The following is a 23,188-nucleotide window of genomic DNA, read 5'->3' as shown; positions in this document are numbered from 1 at the left end:
TAAATTTTTACTTTCTTGATGACCTTATTCATAATCTTGGCCTTTTCATATTACTCAGTAAGTTAACCAAGCTCAAAGCCTTTTGTTACTAAAACAATTTGCAGTTGTATTTGCCTTTAGCAACATCCTTAAAAGGCATTTTTAAATGAGTAACAACTAATAGTTAATCAAGTTTTTTTACCTAATTCCTTTCCTTTATAGCAAAAACAATTCATCTTTATAATCTAGGAATGCCTAGAGTGTATAATAATAGAGACTAAATGTACAAATTTTAAAAATGTTTTTGCATGAGGAAGAACAAAGGAATGTCATTACTGCAGGGTGCTGAAAATAGATGGTAATTAATATTTTAAAATGTCACCTTCTGTGTGAGGCTAAAGCAAAAAATGTTTATTTGGTACAAAATTTAGATTTTGACTAGTGTATCTCCTAATATAACTTATGGAGATAGTTTGGTTGAACACCATAAGTACTTGGAATCTCAGGTAGGACATGAGATTTTGTTGGTATGCCCAGAGTGATGCCCCGATGAATCCCAGAGTGATTCGATCAGTGAGTGGAAAAGTATCTGCAAAGCCCCCTTTGGGGAGTGGTCAGAACAGGGAGAAATTCTACTTCTCCAAGTTGAATTCTTGATATTCTCACAAGCAGTGTGGACAACCAAAGCTATAGGCAGAGCCCCCAGTCTTGGGGTTTGTTCATATGAAACTTAACCCCGCAGAGGATAGGTCAAGTCTACTTAAAATTTAGGCCTAAGAGTCACCCCTAAGAGAGCCTCTTTTGTTGCTCAGAAGCGGCCTCTGTCTCCAGCCAACACAACATGCAAACTCACCACCATCCCCCTGTCTACGTGGGACATGACTTCCAGGGGTGTGGACCTTCCTGGCCATGTGGGACAGAAATCCTAGAATGAGCTGAGACTCGGCATCAAGTGATTGAGAAAAACCCTCCCTAGAATGAGCTGAGATTCAGTGTCAAGGAATTGAGAAAACCTTCCCGACCAAAAGGGGGAGGAGTGAAATGAGACAAAGTGTCAATGGCTGAGAGATTCCAGAGTCGAGAGGTTATCCTGGAGGTTATTCTTACGCATTAAGTAGATATCACCTTGTTAATCAAGATGTAAGGGAGAGGCTGGAGGGAACTGCCTGAAAATGTAGAGCTGTGTTCCAGTAGCCATGTTTCTTGAAGATGATTGTATAATGATATAGCTTTCACAGTGTGACTGTGTGATTGTGAAAACCTTGCGTCTGGTGCTCCTTTTATCTACCTTGTCAACAGACGAGTAGAATATATGGAATAAAAATAAATAATGGGGGGAACAAATGTTAAATTTAGTTTGAAATGCTAGTGACCAGTGAAAGCAAGGAGTAAGGGGTATAGTAGGTATAATTTTTTTTTATTTCTGTTTTTGTTTTATTTCTTTTTCCATTGTCTTTTTATTTCTTTTTCTGAATTAATGCAAATGTTCTAAGAAATGATGAATATGCAACTAAGTGATGATATTGTGAATTACTTTTTATCTATGTTAATTTTTATTTCATTTTTTAATTTTTAATTAATAAATAAATTTAAAAATAAATAAATAAAAATAGAAAAAAAATTTTAAAAACAAGCAATTCATCTACCATCCACCCCTAAACACTGACCACACCTGTCTGTGCTGGTTTAAAACTGTTATGTACCCCTGAAAAGCCAGTTTTGTAGGGGGCAGACCTGTTGTTGGGTGGGACCTTTTGATTAGATTGTTTCCATGGAAATATGACCCTATCCATTCAAAGTTGGTCTTAATCAGCTTACTGGAGTCCTTTAAGAGGGAAACATTTTGGAGAAAGCTCAGATGCAGACTTTTGGTTATGCAGAAGGAAACTGTCCCAGGAGACACCAAAAGCTGAGAGGCCATTCTCAAACCAACCCAGGACAGAGAAGGCCCAGCAGACATCTCCATCAACCTTCCCATGTGACAGAGAAACCCCAGATGCAATCAGCCTTTCCTGAGTCACGGTATCATCTTGTCGATGCCTTTATTTGGACATTTTCATGGCCTTAGAACTCTAAGTTAGTAACTTAATAAATCCTCTTTGTAAAAGCCAATCCATTTCTGGTACATTACATTCCAGCAGCATTTGAAAACCAAAACTGATTTTGGTACCATAAGTGGGGTGCTGTGATTTAGAAATAACAGAAATACTGGAACGGCTTTAGTGGATAAGGGGAGGAGTCTGGAAGAATTGTGAGGAACCTGACAGAGAAAGTCTAGATTGCTTTGAAGAGACTGTTGGTAGAAATATGCACTTTAAAGATGCTTCCAATCAGGATTTAGACAGAAATGACACAATTATCATTGCAAACTGGAAAAAAAGGTGACTCTTGTTTTAAAGTGGCAAAGAATTTGACAAAGTGAGTTCTGGTGCTGTATGGAAGGAGGAATTTGAAAGTGATGAGCTTGGATATATAGCTGAGGAAATTTCTAAACTAAATGTGGAAAATACATCCTGATTTCTCCTTGCAGCTTGTCATAAAATGTGATAGGAAAGGGATAAGCTGAAAACTGAACTCTTGGGTACAAAGAAACCAGAAATTGATGGTTTGGAAACTTCTGGGCTTCCAGAAAATGAGACCTCAGAGGCTAGTATACCATGTGAGGATTTAACCAAGCATGGAAGCAGTCAGTCATGTCAGGACAAGCCAGGACTGGAGATGGACTTATCCAGAAAGGATTTATGGAAGGTCCTATTGTCTGATGGTTTTAATCTCTGTATGCTGCATGTCAAACAACAAATTTTTTGTGAGATCTGTATAAATGGAACCATGGCCAGTCTGGAGTAAAGAGACAGGTGAAGGAAAAATGATTTCGAAGGCAGAACCATGGAAGCTAAGAGTTGAAGCCAGGAAATCATAGGCTGGCAGAGCAGATCCATCCATACATGTGGAGAAAGTGAGTTTGTCTCAGAGGCAGAGGATGGGCCTTCCTCTTCGTTGCTTGAAAAGAATGACACCCTTGAAATAATTCCTTTAAACTTATAGACAGCCATATCTATTTTAATAGTTGGACAAGGAATATACCCTTAAGTCTGAAAAGCTTCAGCTTTCAGGTCATCAGTTGTTTCAAGTTTTCAAATAATTTTGAGCTTGGGAAAAGGTCTTGGTTCTGAAGTTGAATTTTCAGTGCCTCATGTGTTTCAGGTAAATATATATGCATCTCCCAAAGTATGTATAAAGTCACCTGGCTTCAGGCTTGTGATGTGTGCAATCATGTAGGTGAGCAGGGCATAGCTGGTGATATAAAAAGGCACTCCAAGGCCCATGTCTCCCAACTGCTGGTACAGCTGGCATGAGAGCTTGCTGTTACCCACGTAGAAATGGCAGGAGGTATAGCATGGTGGCAGTGCCATCAGAGGAAGGTCTTTGGATTCCAAACACACATGATGATTCTTCTATCGTTGGGGTTGGTTTTGATCGTTTCAGTCACCTTTTGTAGCTGAACTACTTTTTGGCCTGAAAAATCTGAATTCATATCTTTGTATTCTGCCCCCAAGTGCCTCCACTGAAAGCCATAAAATGGACCCAAGTCTCCTTCTTCTGTGGTGGAGAATCCCAGACCGTCCAGAAAGTTGCAGAATCTGTTGACATCCCCGATTTTCACTCCCTCTGAAGAGAGTTCTGTATTAATTTGGGTTCTCTAGAGAAACAGAATCAACAGGAAATATTCATAAATACAAAATTTATAAAAGTGTCTCACTTAACCATGGAAACGTAGAGTCCAAAACCTGTAGGGCAAGCTGTGAAGCTAACCATTCTGATGGAGGGTCTGGACAAATGCCACAGGAGAGGCTCGCCAGCTGAAGCAGAAAGAAGAGCCTATCTCTTCTGAATCTTCCTTCCAGTGATTAGATTTAAGCATCACTCATTGCAAAAGGCACTCCCCTTGGCTGATTACAAATGAAATCAACTGTGGAAGCAGCCGACGTGATTGTGATTTAATTCTATGAAATGTCCTCATAGCAACAGACAGGCCAGCACTTGCCCAACCAGACAAACAGGTACCACCACTTGGCCAAGTTCACCCATGAACCCGACCATGATAAGCTTTTTAGCATTTGTGGATCCCTTAATAAATCACAGCAACTCCTCCAGAACACCCTTCCAGAATACACTTTTGGTGGTCAGCAGAGACGATTCATTTCTTAGTCTATAGCATGCCTCCAGTTGGAACATAGAGTGCTGATACCAGTGTCGTCCTTCCTGGAACCACAGCAAAGGATGTGCTTGATCTGCCCCAGGTCCTGTAACTCCAAGGGGCTTTGGCTTAGGCTTCGATGTGGCAGGTGCCCTTAAATTTGCAGGCTGCTCCTGCAAGGGCACACACAGTGACTCCAAGCTGGTAGCAGGTGGCTTCAGGTGCAGGCTGGGCATACAGATTTTTTAGTGGTGATGAATATCACTTTTTTTGTGTATATGCCAAGATAACTGCCTGTAGGAGGTGCTGTCAGGTCCCTTCGTGGTCATCAGGCTGAAGCCAGACAGCCCCGGAAGTTCTCGAAGAAATCAAGACCTCAACCAAGGGCTGCTACCATAAAGATTCTTAAGTCAGCTGCAGGAAAGAATTCAAGGACTAGTCAGTGTACAGCTATTTAATGCATAGCGAAATTACATGCTTGAAGGAAGATGAGCATGAGCATTCTTCAAAGGAGGAGAAGCCTGCATATAAATATATCTTAAAACTTGAATTAGGGGCCGGCCACAGTGGCTCAGCACACAGAGTTCTCGCCTGCCATTCCAGAGACCTGGGTTTGTTTCCTGATGCCTGTCCATGTTTTAAAAAAAGAGAGATTGAATTAGGATTATGCTTTTTTTCTCTGTAATAATGTGTGATGAACGTATGCTCATGGGACTAAATATTCTACAGTGTAAATGGCTGCATTTATTGTTTGTAATTTTTTAAAATTAAGGGTCATTTCTTGTATGGAACTTTGTAAAATGTGGTATTTGTAAGTTAATGAGAGTCCTGTTCCTTGGGAGCTTTGACTTTTAGAGAAAAATGCATTTATTAGTCCTAAAGATGCACAAACAATATATGAAATTATAAAGCAAAATCATTTAGGGATAATCAGTGGAATGATAAAAGACATCATTAGGATTTTGCTATGTAGTTAGAGTCAGGAATTCCCTACCTTTCATAAAATGAAAATTATTAAAAATTTTTTAAAAGATGTGCCCTTTTAATGAAATTCGCAAAACAAAGAAAAGTAGAAATAATGCAGAAATCACCCATAGTTCCACACTATACAGCAACCACTTTGAACATTTAGAATATTTCCTTCTACTCTTTTTCATTTTTTTTTTTACGTGATTGTGCTCATACTTTCATTTAACTTTTTTCCATTTAATTATGCAAGGCTTCCATAGGGAGGTGGGATTTTAGAACCTGAGGGGAGAGACAAGGGACTAAGCCAATGGGAGGGAAGAATATTTAATATAATGTGGGTGAAATGTAAAAACTCTGAACAGGAAATTGGCTAAATGGGAAGAGAAATTTAAAAAGTCAAGAAGTAATATAGCTCTGGTCTCTTCATACAAGGAGTGCCTTCCTCTGTGGCTCCTTTTTGTTAGATACATGACATTTCTATGTGAGTTCTTGCTAACTCCTTTCTCATTCTTAACAGGGATGTTTTTGAACTAAACTTCATGAACGCCAAATTTCCCAGTGGTTATTATGATTTCTCTGTCAAAGTTGAAGGTGACAACCGTTATATTGCAAATACTGTAGAGGTAAGTGCTTTCTTGTTACCCGCATTGTCGCGATTCCAGGGAAGTGAACAAATAGGCGCAGGGCTTTATTTGTCCCTTTTATTGAACAACGTGAATATGTTAAGAGGGGTAGGTTTGAACTGTGCTTTTTGACATACTGGGGCAAAGTAGTGAATCAAGAACATGGGCATAGTTAATTTTCTTTTGTTTTATAAAATTATTCATTTCCCATTGTAATTTAGAATTACTGTTACATAAAATTTAGGGAGTAGAGAAGATGAGAATCACTCCATCATCCGTAAGTATTCCATCAAGGCATAAGTATTCATAAAAGGTTTTGCATAATAATGCACAAAATAGAAAAAAATATTTGCAAATCATCTTTCTAATAATGGTCTAATATCCAGGATATATCCAGGATATATCCAGAATACAATTCCACCACAAAAAGAAAAAGCATTTTTAAAATGGGTATACCATATGACTGGGCAATTCCTTTTCTAAATACGCAAAGAAATTATAAACAGGTGCTCAAACAGATATTAGTATACCAATGTTTATAACAGCATTATTCACAATACCCAAAAGGTAAAAAAAAACCCAAGTGTCCATCGATGGTTGAGTGAATAAGCAAAATGTGTTATATATATACAATGGAGTATTATTAAGCCATAAGAAAACATGAAATTATAAGATATAACATAGATAAACCTTTGAAACAGCATGTTGCGTGAAATAAGGACAAATATGCAGAAATAGCAAATTCATTGAGTCAGAAAATAGATTAAAAATCTCCAGTGAATGGGGGACAGGAGTGGAGGCAGTTGTTGCTTGGTGGGTGTAAAACGTAAATTTTGGGTGGGGCAAAGGATCCTGCAAGGAGAATAAACAAATGGTCACCAAGCACAAGAAGATTCTCAATACCATTAGTCATTCAGAAAATGCAAATCAGAACTACAATAAGCTATCACTGCGTACCCACTAAGATGCCTATAATAAAAATGACAATAACAGTGTTGGTGGCAATGTGGAGAAGTTGGAACTCTCATACATTACTGGTTAGAATGTAAAATGGTGCAGCCTCTGTGGGAAACTTGTTTGTTGTTTAGCATAGGCAGGCTCCAGGAATTGAACCCAGGTCTCTGGCATGGCAGGCAAGAACTCTACCACTGAGCCACTGTTGCCTGCCTCAACAGTTTGTTTTTAAAGCTAAACATAGAGTTTACCATGTAGTCCAACAATTCTACTTCTAGCTTTATAACCAACAAAATTGAAAACATATGTCCATGCAAAAACTTGTACACAAATGTTCATAGCTAGTGCTATTCACAATTGCCCAAAAGTGGAAACAGCACAAATATCAGTGAATAGGTAAACAAAATGTTATATATCCATACAATGAAATATTACTCAGCCATAAGAAACAAAATGAAGTACTGATACATGCTACAATATGGATGAACTTTGAAAACATTAAGTGAAAGAAGCCAGAGACATAAGGCCATGTATTGTATGATTCCATTTATAAATATGTTCAGAATAAACAAATCCATGGAGACAGAAAGCAGATTAGTCCATTGCAAGGGACTGGAGGGAGAAGAAAATAGACAGTGGCAACTTAATGGGTACAGGATTTCCTTTTGGGGTGGTGAACATGTTTTGGATTTGTGATGATGTTCCACAACATTGTGAATGCACAAAATGCCACTGAATGATTGAAGTGGCGAATTAAAAATGTTTGTGCGGTGGGCCTTGAGAAGTTTGGAAAAGTACTTGATGCTAATTAAGTGAAGAAAGTGTCAAGCGCATAGCACTATAATGAGGCTATCTGGGTAGAGCACAAAAGAATATCAGTACTTTTCCTTTATGAATTGTTTTACAAGTGTTTAGCAAAGAGATGCTAAACTCTAGTTGGATTGAACAGCCAAGTAGCTTTAAGGATGGAAAGCTATGCCTCATTTATCTGATGCCTTGTGGGAATGAGGTAGTTCACATTAGTGGTTTTGCCCCAAATTGAAGTTGATTCCTTCAGGCACCATAGCTTTCATTTGAACCTTTTTGGATGGGAATTTATTTAAGATGAATTACATGTTCCATCGCTTTCTTATATGGAATATGATTCAACCTTTTCTTACTCTAAATTAGGACCATTAATATGAACCTTATTGAATGCCAGTTACATGACAAGCACAGGTCTAAGTGTTTTTGTTTACATTGTTTTATTCGTACTCCAACCCTGAGAAATGAATGGAGTCATCCTTGTTTGGTAGAAGAGGCTTAATTTGTTCTGAGTCACCCTGTCTGTGAATGGATTCCTGCACAATTCCAGTGTAATTAGTATCCCCTGGCATTTAGAGAGCTGATCTCAGTGGCTGCAGAGCTGTGTGCTGCTCCAGCTGCTGGGGTTTTTGTACTTCTCCTTTTTCCTCCACCACTTTCAGCTATCGTTTCTCAGTGTTTTTGCTACTGTGTCTTTGCTTATCTCCTTGACTATATTGTCATTCATTCTGTGCAGTGGGAACCTTGAAGTGGTGCTGTGCTTTTCCAGACATATTAAGCATATGCTGTTTATTAACATTAAGCATATGAAGTATTTTCTTCACTATTCAGAGGCCATTTTCAATTTACCTTTTTTTAATCAAAACATTTTGTCTTTTCATTTTGACGCTGTTCAGTCTTGATCAAAGTTGTAAAAAAAAAAAAAAGTGGTAAAAATTGTACAGAGAATTCCCATATACACTTCACCCAGCTTCCCCAAATGTGACCATGTTATATAACTAGAATATAATTATCAATACCAGAAAATTCACATTGGAACAATACTATTCACTCATCTGTAGACCTTAATTCAAGTATTGCCAGTTGTCCCACTAATGGCCCTTTTCTGGTTCAGGATTCAGTCTAGGGCCAGGTGGTACTCTAATTGTCACGTCCCTTTAGACTCCTCCAATTTAGGGAAGTTTCTTTGTCTTTTACAACCTTGACAGTCTTGAAGTGTACAAATTACCTTGTAGAGTGTCTTTCAGGCTCGTCTCATGTTTCCTCATGATTAAATTCACGTCATGTATTTTTGGCAAGACTACTCCAAGAATGATGCTCCGCCCTTCTCAGCAGATTGTTTCAGGAGGTATATGATGCTGGTATGTCTCATTGCCAGTAATGTTAACCTCGTTTACTTGGTGAAGGTGGTGTCTGCTGGGTTTCTTTACTGTAAAGTTGTTGGTTTTCCACTTTGTAATTAATAAGTATCTTGTGGGGAGATTGAGACTGCAAATATTCCTTGGGACTGGAGGATGATTCTTGCCTATAACAATAATTTCTGTGGTATCTGCACAAAGGTTACTTTCTTCTTTCTTCATTCTTCTACATTTATTAGTTGGTATTCTGTTTAAAAAAGAAAGAAACTGTTCTCCCCATTTTTAAATTTATTCAAATGTTTTATTTACAAGTGTATGGACTCATGGATATTTGTTTACCCTATAAGTCATGATTCCTTGCTTTCATCATTTATTGTGTCACTCATATTATCCCAGATTTGGCCTTCAAAGAGCTCCTCAAATTGGCTCCTGTGATGCTGTCTTTATTTTATTGAAGGGGAGTAGGCAGCTAGAAAGTTTGACCTTTTCAAAAGTAGCACATTACTTAACATAGGTAAATCAAACACTTGTATTTGAAATTTGGCAATGAGGAGGATATATTTTCTCTGCCTGATGTCTGACCTTTTGAAACATGAGACATCTGATCCTAGTCCATTCATTAACACAAAATTTGGATAGAAACTGTTTTAGTTTGCTCAAGCTGTCAGAATGCAACACACCAGAGAAGGATCCACTTTTAATAAGGGGATTTATTTAGTTATAAATTTATAGTTCTTCAGAGGAAAGGCAGCTAGCGTTCATAGGGGTTTCTTCCGTCACATGGGAAGACACATGACAGTGACTGCTGGCCTTCCCTCCTGGCTTCTGGGTTCCAACGGCTTGAGTCCTTGAGTCCATCCTTTCTCTCCACTTCTGACTTATGGTCAGTCACCAAGTCCTGTTGATTCCACCTGTAAATGTCTTGCATGACCCCATTGTTCTTCAATCCCAGAGTTCCTACTCAGTCAGGGCCCTATTTTCTCTATTTTTGGACTGTTGTGGTAATTTCTAACTAGTTTCGTTGTCTTCAGTGTCTGCCCTTTCCAGTTGACTTTCTGTAAGTGCCTCTAGAATGATATAATCACATTGTTCCTCTGCTTAAACTTATCTTTGGTTTCCTGTTGCCTATGGATGAGATGCGGACTCAGTATGTGTAGGAGGTCCTCACAAGGCACATGCACATGCTTGAGTGTGGGTGCACTGTCCTTGCCCCCAAACTCTAGCCACCCTTGACTGCATACTGTCCCTCAAATATACCTCACGTGTGCACGTCTTTATTCCTTCATTCAGAGTGTTTCCTTTCTGGAGAATGTTCTCCTCTCTTGCTTATATGCTAAACTCTTATTAATTCATAAGGCCTATTTCAAATGTTGCTCTTTCATTTGTGCCCTCACAAAACTCTATTTATTTTACTTTTTAGTATGGAATATTTCATATATACAGAAGAGAACAGAGAATCTCCTTCGAACTCAATTTTGCTATATTTACTTCTTTTTTTTTTTTTGTAGGAAATAAAATCCTGTAGATTGAATTTAAGCCATGTGTGTATTCCTTGAACATTTTTTCTTCCTTTTTTCCTTCCCCAGATTTTGGAATTTATTGTTTTAAATGCCAATCTTTATACCTCTGCTATGTATATGTTCCTTTAAGCATTTTATTGCATTGTTTTGCATGTTTTAAAACTTTATAAATTACAGTATACTGCATATATCCTTTATAATTTGTTTTTGCTTAATATTAATTTCATGAAAATTAGCCATACTTATGCATGTAGAACTAGAGTTCCATGCATAAACCTGGATAATTTTCATAAAATTATCTTCCATTTATGAATAAATAAAATTTTATGAATTCATTTTCCTGTTGGACATTTAGGTTTTCACTTTGATAAACAGTGCTGCTGTGAACATACTTGTACATGTTCCCTTGTGCTCTTTTGTTTGTCTGGAGTGAAATTGTGGAGTCATTGGGGATCCTCACCTTCCAGCTTTATTAGGTATTGCCAAATTGCTCTTTTCTTTGTATTTTTTTTTTTCCTTTGTATGCTGTATGGTGGAGGTCATATTTCATTCTTTTTCCATGTGAATATCCCCTTACTGCAGACATTTGTTGAACTTTGATTTGTTTGTTTGCTTGTTTGGGAAGTGTATGGGCCAGGAATTGAACCCAGATCACCCGCATGGCAGGTGAGAATTCTACCACTGAACTACCCTCGCACCCCCTTTTCTTTATATTCTTGCCAATATTAGGTTATTACCCATTTTTGATAACCTGATGGATGTGAAATGGTGTCTTGTTTTAATGTTTTTCCTTGGATGCTAGTAAGATTGAGCACCTTGTCTTGTGTTTGTTGGTCATTTAGGGTTCCTCTCTGTTCTAGTTTGCTAGCTGTCAGAATGCAGTGCACCAGAAACCAAATGGCTTTTAAAGGGGGGAATTTAATAAGTTGCTAGTTTACAGTTCTAAGGCCTAGAAGATGTCCCAGTTAAAGCAAGTCTATAAAAGTGTCCAATTAAGGCACGAACTAGAGGTTACCTTCTCTCAAGAAAGACCGATGATGTTCAGGGTTTCTCTCTCAGCTGGAAAGACACATAGTGAATATGGCCATCGTGTCTGCTAACTTTCGCTCCAGGCTTCTTATTTCATGAAGCTCACCTGGGGATATTTTCCTTTTTCATCTCCAAAGGTCTCTGACAGCATGGGCTCTCTCTCTTTCTTCAAAATCCTTCCTCTTTTAAAGGATTCCAGTAAACAAGACCCACCTGGAATGGGTGGAGTCACATCTCCCTCCAGTCAAAAGTTAATATCCACAGTTGGGTGAGCCACATCTCTGTGGAGATAACCTAATCAAGTTTCCAAACTATAGTGCTAAATAGAGATTTAAAAAAATGGCTGCCTTTACAAAATGGGATTAGGATTAAAACATGGCTTTTCTAGAATACATAAATCCTTTCAAACTGGCACATTATCCTTGCCCCTTTTGCTTTTATTATGTCTTTTTATTATTGATTCTTAGGAGTTGTATATATCCTGGATACTTATACTTAGTTAAAGGCATTGCAGATACCTTTCAACAGTGTTGCTTTATGGTATCTTTTTTTTTTTTTTTATTAATTAAAAAAAGAATTAACAAAACAATTAGAAATCATTCCATTCTACATGTACAATCAGTAATTCTTAATAACATCACATAGTTGCATATTCATCATTTCTTAGTACATTTGCATCGATTTAGAAAAAGAAATAAAAAGACAACAGAATAAGAATTAAAACAATAATAGAAAGAAAAAAAACAAAAAAAACAAAAACAAAAAACCTATACCTCACATGCAGCTTCATTCAGTGTTTTAACATAATTGCATTACAATTGGGTAGTATTGTGCTGTCCATTTCTGAGTTTTTATATCCAGTCCCGTTGTACAGTCTGTATCCCTTCATCTCCAATTATCCCTTCTCTTTTTTTTTTTTTTTTTTTAATTAACGGAAAAAAAGAAATTAACCCAACATTTAGAGATCATACCATTCTACACATGCAATCATTAATTCTTAACATCATCACATAGATGCATGATCATCATTTCTTAGTACATTTGCATTGGTTTAGAAGAACTAGCAACATAACCGAAAAAGATATAGAATGTTAATATAGAGAAAAAAATAAAAGTAATAATAGTAAAATCAAAACAAAACAACACAAAACAAAACAAAAACCTATAGCTCAGATGCAGCTTCATTCAGTGTTTTAACATGATTACTTTACAATTAGGTATTATTGTGCTGTCCATTTTTTGAGTTTTTGTATCTAGTCCTGTTGCACAGTCTGTATCCCTTCAGCTTCAATTACCCATTGTCTTACCCTGTTTCTAACTCCTGCTGAACTCTGTTACCAATGACATATTTCAAGTTTATTCTCGAATGTCCGTTCACATCAGTGGGACCATACAGTATTTGTCCTTTAGTTTTTGGCTGGATTCACTCAGCATAATATTCTCTAGGTCCATCCATGTTATTACATGGTTCATAAGTTTATCTTGTCTTAAAGCTGCATAATATTCCATCGTATGTATATACCACAGTTTGTTTAGCCACTCTTCTGTTGATGGAGATTTTGGCTGTTTCCATCTCTTTGCAATTGTAAATAATGCTGCTATAAACATTGGTGTGCAAATGTCCGTTTGTGTCTTTGCCCTTAAGTCCTTTGAGTAGATACCTAGCAATGGTATTGCTGGGTCGTATGGCAGTTCTATATTCAGCTTTTTGAGGAACCGCCAAACTGCCTTCCACAGTGGTTGCACCCTTTGACATTCCCACCAACAGTGGATAAGTGTGCCTCTTTCTCCGCATCCTCTCCAGCACTTGTCATTTTCTGTTTTGTTGATAATGGCCATTCTGGTGGGTGTGAGATGATATCTCATTGTGGTTTTGATTTGCATTTCTCTAATGGCCAGGGACATTGAGCATCTCTTCATGTGCCTCTTGGCCATCCGTATTTCCTCTTCTGAGAGGTGTCTGTTCAAGTCTTTTTCCCATTTTGTAATTGGATTGGCTGTCTTTTTGTTGTTGAGATGTACAATCTCTTTATAAATTCTGGATACTAGACCTTTATCTGATATATCATTTCCAAATATTGTCTCCCATTGTGAGGGCTGTCTTTCTACTTTCTTGATGAAGTTCTTTGATGCACAAAAGTGTTTAATTTTGAGGAGTTCCCATTTATTTATTTCCTTCTTCAGTGCTCTTGCTTTAGGTTTAAGGTCCATAAAACTGCCTCCAGTTGTAAGATCCATAAGATATCTCCCAACATTTTCCTCTAACTGTTTTATGGTCTTAGACCTAATGTTTAGATCTTTGATCCATTTTGAGTTAACTTTTGTATAGGGTGTGAGAGATGGGTCTTCTTTCATTCTTTTGCATATGGATATCCAGTTCTCTAGGCACCATTTATTGAAGAGACTGCTCTGTCCCAGGTGAGTTGGCTTGACTGCCTTATCAAAGATCAAATGTCCATAGATGAGAGGGTCTATATCTGAGCACTCTATTCGATTCCATTGGTCGATATATCTATCTTTATGCCAATACCATGCTGTTTTGACCACTGTGGCTTCATAATATGCCTTAAAGTCAGGCAGCGCGCGACCTCCAGCTTCCTTTTTTTTCCTCAAGATGTTTTTAGCAATTCGGGGCACCCTGCCCTTCCAGATAAATTTGCTTATTGGTTTTTCTATTTCTGAAAAATAAGTTGTTGGGATTTTGATTGGTATTGCATTGAATCTGTAAATCAATTTAGGTAGGATTGACATCTTAACTATATTTAGTCTTCCAATCCATGAACACGGTATGCCCTTCCATCTATTTAGGTCTTCTGTGATTTCTTTTAGCAGTTTTTTGTAGTTTTCTTTATATAGGTTTTTTGTCTCTTTAGTTAAATTTATTCCTAGGTATTTTATTCTTTTAGTTGCAATTGTAAATGGGATTCGTTTCTTGATTTCCCCCTCAGCTTGTTCATTACTAGTGTATAGAAATGCTACAGATTTTTGAATGTTGATCTTGTAACCTGCTACTTTGCTGTACTCATTTATTAGCTCTAGTAGTTTTGTTGTGGATTTTTCCGGGTTTTCGACATATAGTATCATATCGTCTGCAAACAGTGATAGTTTTACTTCTTCCTTTCCAATTTTGATGCCTTGTATTTCTTTTTCTTGTCTAATTGCTCTGGCTAGAACCTCCAACACAATGTTGAATAATAGTGGTGATAGTGGACATCCTTGTCTTGTTCCTGATCTTAGGGGGAAAGTTTTCAATTTTTCCCCATTGAGGATGATATTAGCTGTGGGTTTTTCATATATTCCCTCTATCATTTTAAGGAAGTTCCCTTGTATTCCTATCTTTTGAAGTGTTTTCAACAGGAAAGGATGTTGAATCTTGTCGAATGCCTTCTCTGCATCAATTGAGATGATCATGTGATTTTTCTGCTTTGATTTGTTGATATGGTGTATTACATTAATTGATTTTCTTATGTTGAACCATCCTTGCATACCTGGGATGAATCCTACTTGGTCATGATGTATAATTCTTTTAATGTGCTGTTGGATATGATTTGCTAGAATTTTATTGAGGATTTTTGCATCTGTATTCATTAGAGAGATTGGTCTGTAGTTTTCTTTTTTTTGTAATATCTTTGCCTGGTTTTGGTATGAGGGTGATGTTGGCTTCATAGAATGAATTAGGTAGTTTTCCCTCCACTTCGATTTTTTTGAAGAGTTTGAAGAGAATTGGTACTAATTCTTTCTGGAACGTTTGGTAGAATTCACATGTGAAGCCATCTGGTCCTGGACTTTTCTTGTTAGGAAGCTTTTGAATGACTAATTCAATTTCTTTACTTGTGATTGGTTTGTTGAGGTCATCTATGTCTTCTTGAGTCAAAGTTGGTTGTTCATGTCTTTCCAGGAACCCGTCCATTTCCTCTAAATTGTTGTATTTATTAGCGTAAAGTTGTTCATAGTATCCTGTTATTACCTCCTTTATTTCTGTGAGGTCAGTAGTTATGTCTCCTCTTCCATTTCTGATCTTATTTATTTGCATCCTCTCTCTTCTTCTTTTTGTCAATCTTGCTAAGGGCCCATCAATCTTATTGATTTTCTCATAGAACCAACTTCTGGCCTTATTGATATTCTCTATTGTTTTCATGTTTTCAATTTCATTTATTTGTGCTCTAATCTTTGTTATTTCTTTCCTTTTGCTTGCTTTGGGGTTAGCTTGCTGTTCTTTCTCCAGTTCTTCCAAATGGATAGTTAATTCCTGAATTTTTGCCTTTTCTTCTTTTCTGATATAGGCATTTAGAGCAATAAATTTCCCTCTTAGCACTGCCTTTGCTGCGTCCCATAAGTTTTGATATGTTGTGTTTTCATTTTCATTCGCCTCGAGGTATTTGCTAATTTCCCTTGCAATTTCTTCTTTGACCCAGTCGTTGTTTAGGAGTGTGTTGTTGAGCCTCCACGTATTTGTGAATTTTCTGGCACTCTGCCTATTATTGATTTCCAACATCATTCCTTTATGGTCCGAGAAAGTGTTGTGTATGATTTCAATCTTTTTAAATTTGTTAAGACTTGCTTTGTGACCCAGCATATGGTCTATCTTTGAGAATGATCCATGAGCACTTGAAAAAAAGGTGTATCCTGCTGTTGTGGGATGTAATGTCCTATAAATGTCTATTAAGTCTAGTTCATTTATAGTAATATTCAGATTCTCTATTTCTTTGTTGATCCTCTGTCTAGATGTTCTGTCCCTTGATGAGAGTGGTGAGTTGAAGTCTCCAACTATTATGGTATATGAGTCTATTTCCCTTTTCAATGTTTGCAGTATATTCCTCACGTATTTTGGGGCATTCTGATTCGGTGCGTAAATATTTATGATTGTTATGTCTTCTTGTTTAATTGTTCCTTTTATTAGTATATAGTGTCCTTCTTTGTCTCTTTTAACTGTTTTACATTTGAAGTCTAATTTGTTGGATATTAGTATAGCCACTCCTGCTCTTTTCTGGTTGTTATTTGCATGAAATATCTTTTCCCAACCTTTCACTTTCAACCTATGTTTATCTTTGGGTCTAAGATGTGTTTCCTGTAGACAGCATATAGAAGGATCCTGTTTTTTAATCCATTCTGCCAATCTATGTCTTTTGATTGGGGAATTCAGTCCATTGACATTTAGTGTTATTACTGTTTGGATAATATTTTCCTCTAACATTTTGCCTTTTGTATTATATATATCATATCTGATTTTCCTTCTTTCTACACTCTTTTCCATATCTCTCTCTTCTGTCTTTTTGTATCTGACTCTAGTGCTCCCTTTAGTATTTCTTGCAGAGCTGGTCTCTTGGTCACAAATTCTTTCAGTGACTTTTTGTCTGAGAATGTTTTAATTTCTCCCTCATTTTTGAAGGATAATTTTGCTGGATATAGGAGTCTTGGTTGGCAGTTTTTCTCTTTTAGTATTTTAAATATATCATCCCACTGTCTTCTAGCTTCCATGGTTTCTGCTGAGAAATCTACACAAAATCTTATTGGGTTTCCCTTGTATGTAATGGATTGTTTTTCTCTTGCTGCTTTCAAGATCTTCTCTTTCTCTTTGACCTCTGACATTCTAACTAGTAAGCGTCTTGGAGAATGCCTATTTGGGTCTAATCTCTTTGGGGTGCGCTGCACTTCTTGGATCTGTAATTTTAGGTCTTTCATAAGAGTTGGGAAATTTTCAGTGATAATTTCTTCCATTAGTTTTTCTCCTCCTTTTCCCTTCTCTTCTCCTTCTGGGACACCCACAACACGTATATTTGTGCGGTTCATATTGTCCTTGAGTTCCCTGATACCCTGTTCAAATTTTTCCATTCTTTTCCCTATAGTTTCTGTTTCTTTTTGGAATTCAGATGTTTCATCCTCCAAATCACTAATTCTATCTTCTGTCTCTTTAAATCTATCATTGTAGCTATCCATTATTTTTTCTATGTTTGCTACTTTATCCTTCACTTCCATAAGCTCTGCGATTTGTTTTTTCAGTTTTTCTATTTCTTCTTTATGTTCAGCCCATGTCCTCTTCCTGTCCTCCCTCAATTTATCGATTTCATTTTTGAAGAGGTTTTCCATTTCTGTTCGTATATTCAGCATTAGTTGTCTCAGCTCTTGTGTCTCATTTGAGCTATTGGTTTGTTCCTTTGACTGAGCCATATTCTCAATCTTTTGAGCGTGGACAGTTATCTTCTGCTGCTGGCGTCTGGGCATTTATTCAGATTTCTCTTGGTGTTGGACCCAGCAAGGTTGTAATATTTTTCTGTGAAATCTCTGGGTTCTGTTTTTCTTATCCTGCCCAGTAGGTGGCGCTCGTGGCACACGTTTGTCTGCGGGTCCCACCAGTAAAAGGTGCTGTGGGACCTTAAACTTTGGAAAACTCTCGCCGTCCTGGGGGTTCGCTAGCCGAAACGGCTTGAGCCGGCCCGGGGTCCGAACGCAGGGAGGGTTGCTGGTCGCCGCAGCCAGGGAAAGAGCCCGTCTGAATTTCCTAGTCGGCCCTGGGCCACAAGCGTGGCGGGAGGGCGCCAGCGGCAGCGGCCCGCCCGAGAGAGTGCACGTTCCCCGGGAGTCACGGGTTTGGAAGGGGCCTCCCCCACCCGTCACCGTTCTCCGCGGCCTGGGGGTTTCCGATCCAATTCTCTCAGTTGGTCCGGGGGCTGGGCGTGGTGTGGGCGCCAGCCGTCTTTGTTTCAGGGGACCGCCTCTCCAATTCTCCCAGCCGGCCCGGGAAGGGGGAAGGGAGTAACTCCGGCCGCTTGCCACCCCGCCCGGTAAGGCCCGCGCGCCTCGGCGATCTCACCCGAGCTGCTTCTCTCAGCCAGCCAGCCGTTCCAGGATGGGGTACGCTGTCTTTTTTATCTCTGTTGTGGCTTTGGGCGCTTTCTGTATCGTTTCTACTCCCCTAGTAGGTGTCCTGGAGAAGAAACTGCAATGATGACTGAGTCAGTACGGGCAGGGCCAAATTTCAATGTCATCTCATGCTTGTGTTTATGTACTGCCAGGTGGTCCTCGTTTGTAAATCTCGGCTAATAGCTCCGTCACCTCCCACCAGCCCGCGTTGGGTCCCACAAACTGTCTCCAGCTCCTTCTTTCCCCCCTCAGCGGTGCAGATACTTTCCTCTCGTCCGGCTAGGCGCGCTCTGCTTTATGGTATCTTTTGATGCACAAAAGTTTTCTGACTTTATGGTTTTAGCTTTTGCATTTAGGTTTCTGATCCATTTTGAGTTCATTTTTGTGTATGGTGTGAGGTAGTTGGTCGATTCTCCTTTTGTATGTATATATTCAGTTATCCCAGCACCCTTTGTTGAAAAGACTATTCTTTCCTCATTGAATTGTCTTGGCATCCTCGTTAAAAATCATTTGGACATAAATGTAAGGTTTATTTCTGAACCCGTAATTCTATTATCCATTAATCTTATATTTCTGTCTACCAAACTAGATGTTGTGATTGCTGTAGCAGCTTGACTTTTGTTACAGCAAATCTGGTGTTTGTCCAAGTGTTTTTCTGGCTGTTGGAAAATTACCTAAATACAAAATAACAGAAATGGCTAATAACTATTATTCATACAGTAATAACAAGCACCCCATTGGGGCAATTGCTTGCCTTTTCCTTCCTAGTGATTGAGTAAGCATTGCAAAATCTCCTCTCCCACCTTCTCATCACCATAGATAGAGCTTTTTTGTTGTTGTTGAACTCTGACCTCTGCCATATATGCTAACCTTACTTTGTAATTTCAGTAATAATCATACTCGGAGCCTTGGAGCCGGTCAGAGGGTCCTGTTTACTTTCCCTAGAAGTGCCTGATGTGGGTCAGAGTACATTAGCGGTGGTTTGGTGTGGAAGGCCTGTAATATGGCGCTAATTGACATTGGTCTGGCTGTCAGGGGAAGCATGGGTTTTGGAAGCTGTCATTAGCATTAATTGGCCCTAATGCACCATCACTTCTGACAGTAATGAGCTAAACTGGAGGGTTATTACTCTCAATAGAAAGGCTGCATTTCCTGGCATTAAAGCATTTTTTTTTTCTTTTTTCTTTTTTTTTTTTATTAATTAATGGAAAAAAAGAAATTAACCCAACATTTAGAAATCATACCATTCTACATATGCAATCAGTAATTCTTAACATCATCATTTTTGAGATGTGTGTAGCATGCAGCATAGACAAAAGAATGGACCAACATGATCCATTGTAAAGCAGGCTTAGCTACATTTAAAGTGGAGAAACAAGTACCGTTTCCTATTATGAAAGCTAATCTTGTAGAGTTTGAAGGAAGAAGCAACTAACCAACAGGAATCCTACCTTGAACTCTTTAAAGCAGCACTTAACTTTGAAAAAACTATGATGATTTTTACTTCTCAATTTATTTTGAAAGAGTAGCATAAAAATGCATTTAAAAAATGTTTTTCCAGAAACCCACTTGTAGTAAGGTTTTAGGAGCAGAAGGACTTGATTTAAACTGTTCCCTATTCAAGAACAGCCCTACAGTGTTCCTGTGCAACAAAGAAAACTCCGACTTAGGGCTTTTAAAATTAGGGCTGAGAGCAAACCCAAACTGACCTGCATTCTCTGCAATTTGCCCTTTTGCTCATTCATTGTGTCTCTATTATCTGGGAATGCTCATGATGTCTTTCAAACAAAAATGCATTAGCAGGCTTTAGTGGCCGTGTTATTACTGAAAGGTTATGGTCTGGATTTTAAGTGAAAACCCAAAAGTTGATGGCTTTCTTAACACTGTGATTAGGGTAGGATACACTGAGGAGCCTTACCTAAGCCTTTAAGCGTCTATTTGTATATAGGCATCTGCTGCAAGGTGGAGTTACTTTTTAAATCATATTTGCGAGGCGTACTTTTTTGTTTTATTTTAGGTGTACTTTTTTAAACAGAGAGATAGATAAAGGAGAAAATATTTGGCCCACAATTTCATTGCCTAGATAATTCCTATTTTTTAAAAAAAGGGATAAAATATATGAGGTTAAAAATTAAAAGGACAGAAATGTATGTAATGAAATATAAGAGCCTTCTTCCTTTCCCTCAATCAGTCTTTCCACATTGCAATCTATTAACAGTTTCCTCTGAAACATTTAAGAAAGGTGGATATATCAGTGAATCGATGCATATTCTTTCTTAGTTACATAAACGGGATCATTCTAAAAACAGCTATATTTGCTTTTATCACTTTGTGATAAAAGGATTCCCTTAGGAATCCATTGAATTTGTTAGCTATACATGCACTTCACCTCCTCCATATTTCACCCTGTTGCCTGGACTGCTTAGTGACCAGCAGTGATATTAAAAAATGTAATGCCAATAGATGGCTGTGTATTCAACAGTAGGAGATAATATCTCCATAGCTGCATGTAGATACCTACCTTGCTCTTTCTAATTGCTCCATAGTAATTCATGGTGTCTACATACTATAATTTATTTAACTAGTCTCCGGTTTATGGATATTTTAGGTGGGCCAATGATTCCAAGGTCACATTTACAAATTAATTGAATAAGTCTTTAGGAGAATGAGGAATAATAGTAATGATAGAATTTTCTGTTCAGTGTTGATGAGGACTTCAAAGTAATTAGCTATGAACACAGATTATTTTTATTTTACTGCTAAATTCCTCTGCCTCCCAAAATTGGAGAGCTACCCATGCCTTCCAAACCTCCTCTTCAATCTTCCTGCTATACAAATCCCACTGTCCAACTAGTTGCCACCTCCACCCCTGCCAACTTGGGCACAGTTCCTTCTCGGGTGTTTCCGTAGTACTCTCTATATCCCTCCACTAAAGCAGCTACCTTGTCTGTTATAGTTTTTTATCTTTTCTTAAGGACATGAATTGCATCTTGCCATCTCTGTTTATCTCCTGTAATGTAGGTGCTCCAGATGTGATGGGAAATAATAGAAAAAGTGGTCTCCGCAAAGTGTCTTGCTAAAATTCAGTAGCCTAATCAGAACTCTTTGGTTACTTCTTTGCTAATTCCTTCCACTCCAGTTTGTTTTTAAATCGTTTCAGTGCCTCTGGGTTGAACTTTAGATAGCAAAGCTATTTAATGGGCCCCATTTGAGTTAGGAAGTTCTTTGCTCAGCCAATAGTCAAAAAGCCAAAGTTGAGACTCCCTGCTATCTATCTCCTTGGGGGCCTATTTAAGTAACTTGTTGGCTGTCTCCCCATCCCCATCCCTGGCCCGCTTCCGTAATTTTCCCAGTTGCCTAGACTCAATGACAGATAGTGATGCTAAATATGATCCTTCTAATAGGTAGTCCTGTATTCAAAAGGAGGAGGTAAATCTTTACAGCCTCGGGCAAAAAATCTTTTACATCCAGTTTTTCATTTAAAGCAAAACAGAACACCCTATTCAATTTGGGTGTTGAGGCTGTTGTCACAAAGTAGTTATTATGGAGACAGGAGAGAAGGCTGTTAAAAGGAATTACTTGATAGCTGTCTTTATCCCTTTTTAAATTGTTCTTCTATGCCCTTGATTTGGGGCTCTCACATCTTGACATGGCATTTTAGAAAAATCCTAAAACTGTCCTTCAATTATTTGCCCAACCCTCTACCTCTGTTTCCTGATCCTCACTTAGACTGTAAACCAGGAGATTTGATAAGGATTTCCTTAAGCATTACATTTAAAGCTATCAGATATTTGGAAGGCTCACGGATATGTTTGCATATAAAAACTCCTTGGGCTTGCGTAATTTGCACATTCAAACTTAGATTTTAATTCAGAAATGTTCTAAGAGTTGACCTTTTTTCCCCTAAGAATTGACTTTTAATGTGTTTTCTATCTGTTTTGGAACTTTACATTTATTTTTATTTAGTTATTTTTATCTAATTAAAAATTTTTTTTGTTTACCATTGGCTGGTTCTTTTGTGAAAATGTTTGTAAGGGGCATTTATAACTCAAGCACATGATGAGTGCTCACCCTAACACTATGGGTGTCTTTAGTGGGTTAACTAGATGCTCTGCTTAATGTTGTCCTTACACTAGGGTGGAGGTGGAAGATTCAAGTCTCTGTCTCCATATTGCCTATGTCCATGTCAGAGGGAAGTGACACACTTCACTTCTGCTCACATTTCACTGGCCAAAGCAAGTCACGTGGCCAGACTTGACTCCAAGAGGGCAGGAAAGTACATTTTTACTACATGCTCAGATCGAGAACTAGAAGAACTTGGGGGAAAGTACAGTAACTGTCATAGTTTCTTAGATCTCGTGGACAGAGCTACAGTAATTCTAGGTGCAGCGCGCTTATGGGGAGCTGTGTAGCGAGGTGCATGAGTCCATAAGGACATGGACTCTGAGTCAGTGTGCCTGGGCTTGAATCCCGACTGTCACTCACTAGCAGTATCATCTTGAGCGAGGAACTTAACTTCTCCAATTTTCTTGTCTGAAATAGCACCACTATACAAAGTTGTGAGGATTAAAGGGGATATGTTTATAAAGCCAGTGCCTTTCACATAGGAAATTCTCAATAAATCTTAGCTGTCATTAGAATTGAGTACTTATTGATTTGAATGATTTGAAGATTCCTGCTTAAGGAATGTTCACCCTTACTCAGTTCTAAAAAGACATATGAAAAAGTTTTGTGTGTGTGTGTGTTTAATATATATGTATCCCACCAATGCCAGAAAAGGGAAGAAGAGATGAGAATTGAAGAGTTAACTGTCAGTGTTACTATAGTTATGGAAGGCTTCTGCCCTAGGACTTTTTGTGCCTTTACTCACTTTTTAGAGTAGAAAATTTTGGA

At 38.1% G+C, this 23,188-nt stretch overlaps 1 protein-coding gene and 1 pseudogene across 1 annotated transcript in view; one reads left to right on the top strand and one right to left on the bottom strand.

Annotated features, from left to right (window-relative positions):
- Positions 1–2,730: 2,730 nt before the first annotated feature.
- Positions 2,731–5,794, bottom strand: LOC143680121 (thymidylate synthase pseudogene; annotated as a pseudogene).
- Positions 5,795–6,025: 231 nt separating this feature from the next.
- Positions 6,026–23,188, top strand: part of RPN2 (ribophorin II) — a 30,826-nt gene continuing 13,663 nt past the window's right edge. Inside the window, exon 1 of the mRNA XM_077156744.1 lies at positions 6,026–6,046. Within this exon, the coding sequence (XP_077012859.1) occupies positions 6,026–6,046 (21 nt within the window). The remainder of the gene's footprint in view (positions 6,047–23,188) is intronic.

This window comes from Tamandua tetradactyla, chromosome 1, assembly GCF_023851605.1.
Source record: "Tamandua tetradactyla isolate mTamTet1 chromosome 1, mTamTet1.pri, whole genome shotgun sequence".
Taxonomy (NCBI): domain Eukaryota; kingdom Metazoa; phylum Chordata; class Mammalia; order Pilosa; family Myrmecophagidae; genus Tamandua; species Tamandua tetradactyla.
The sequence above is the reverse complement of the archived record's forward strand: the minus strand, read 5'-3'. Positions and strand labels throughout refer to the sequence as shown.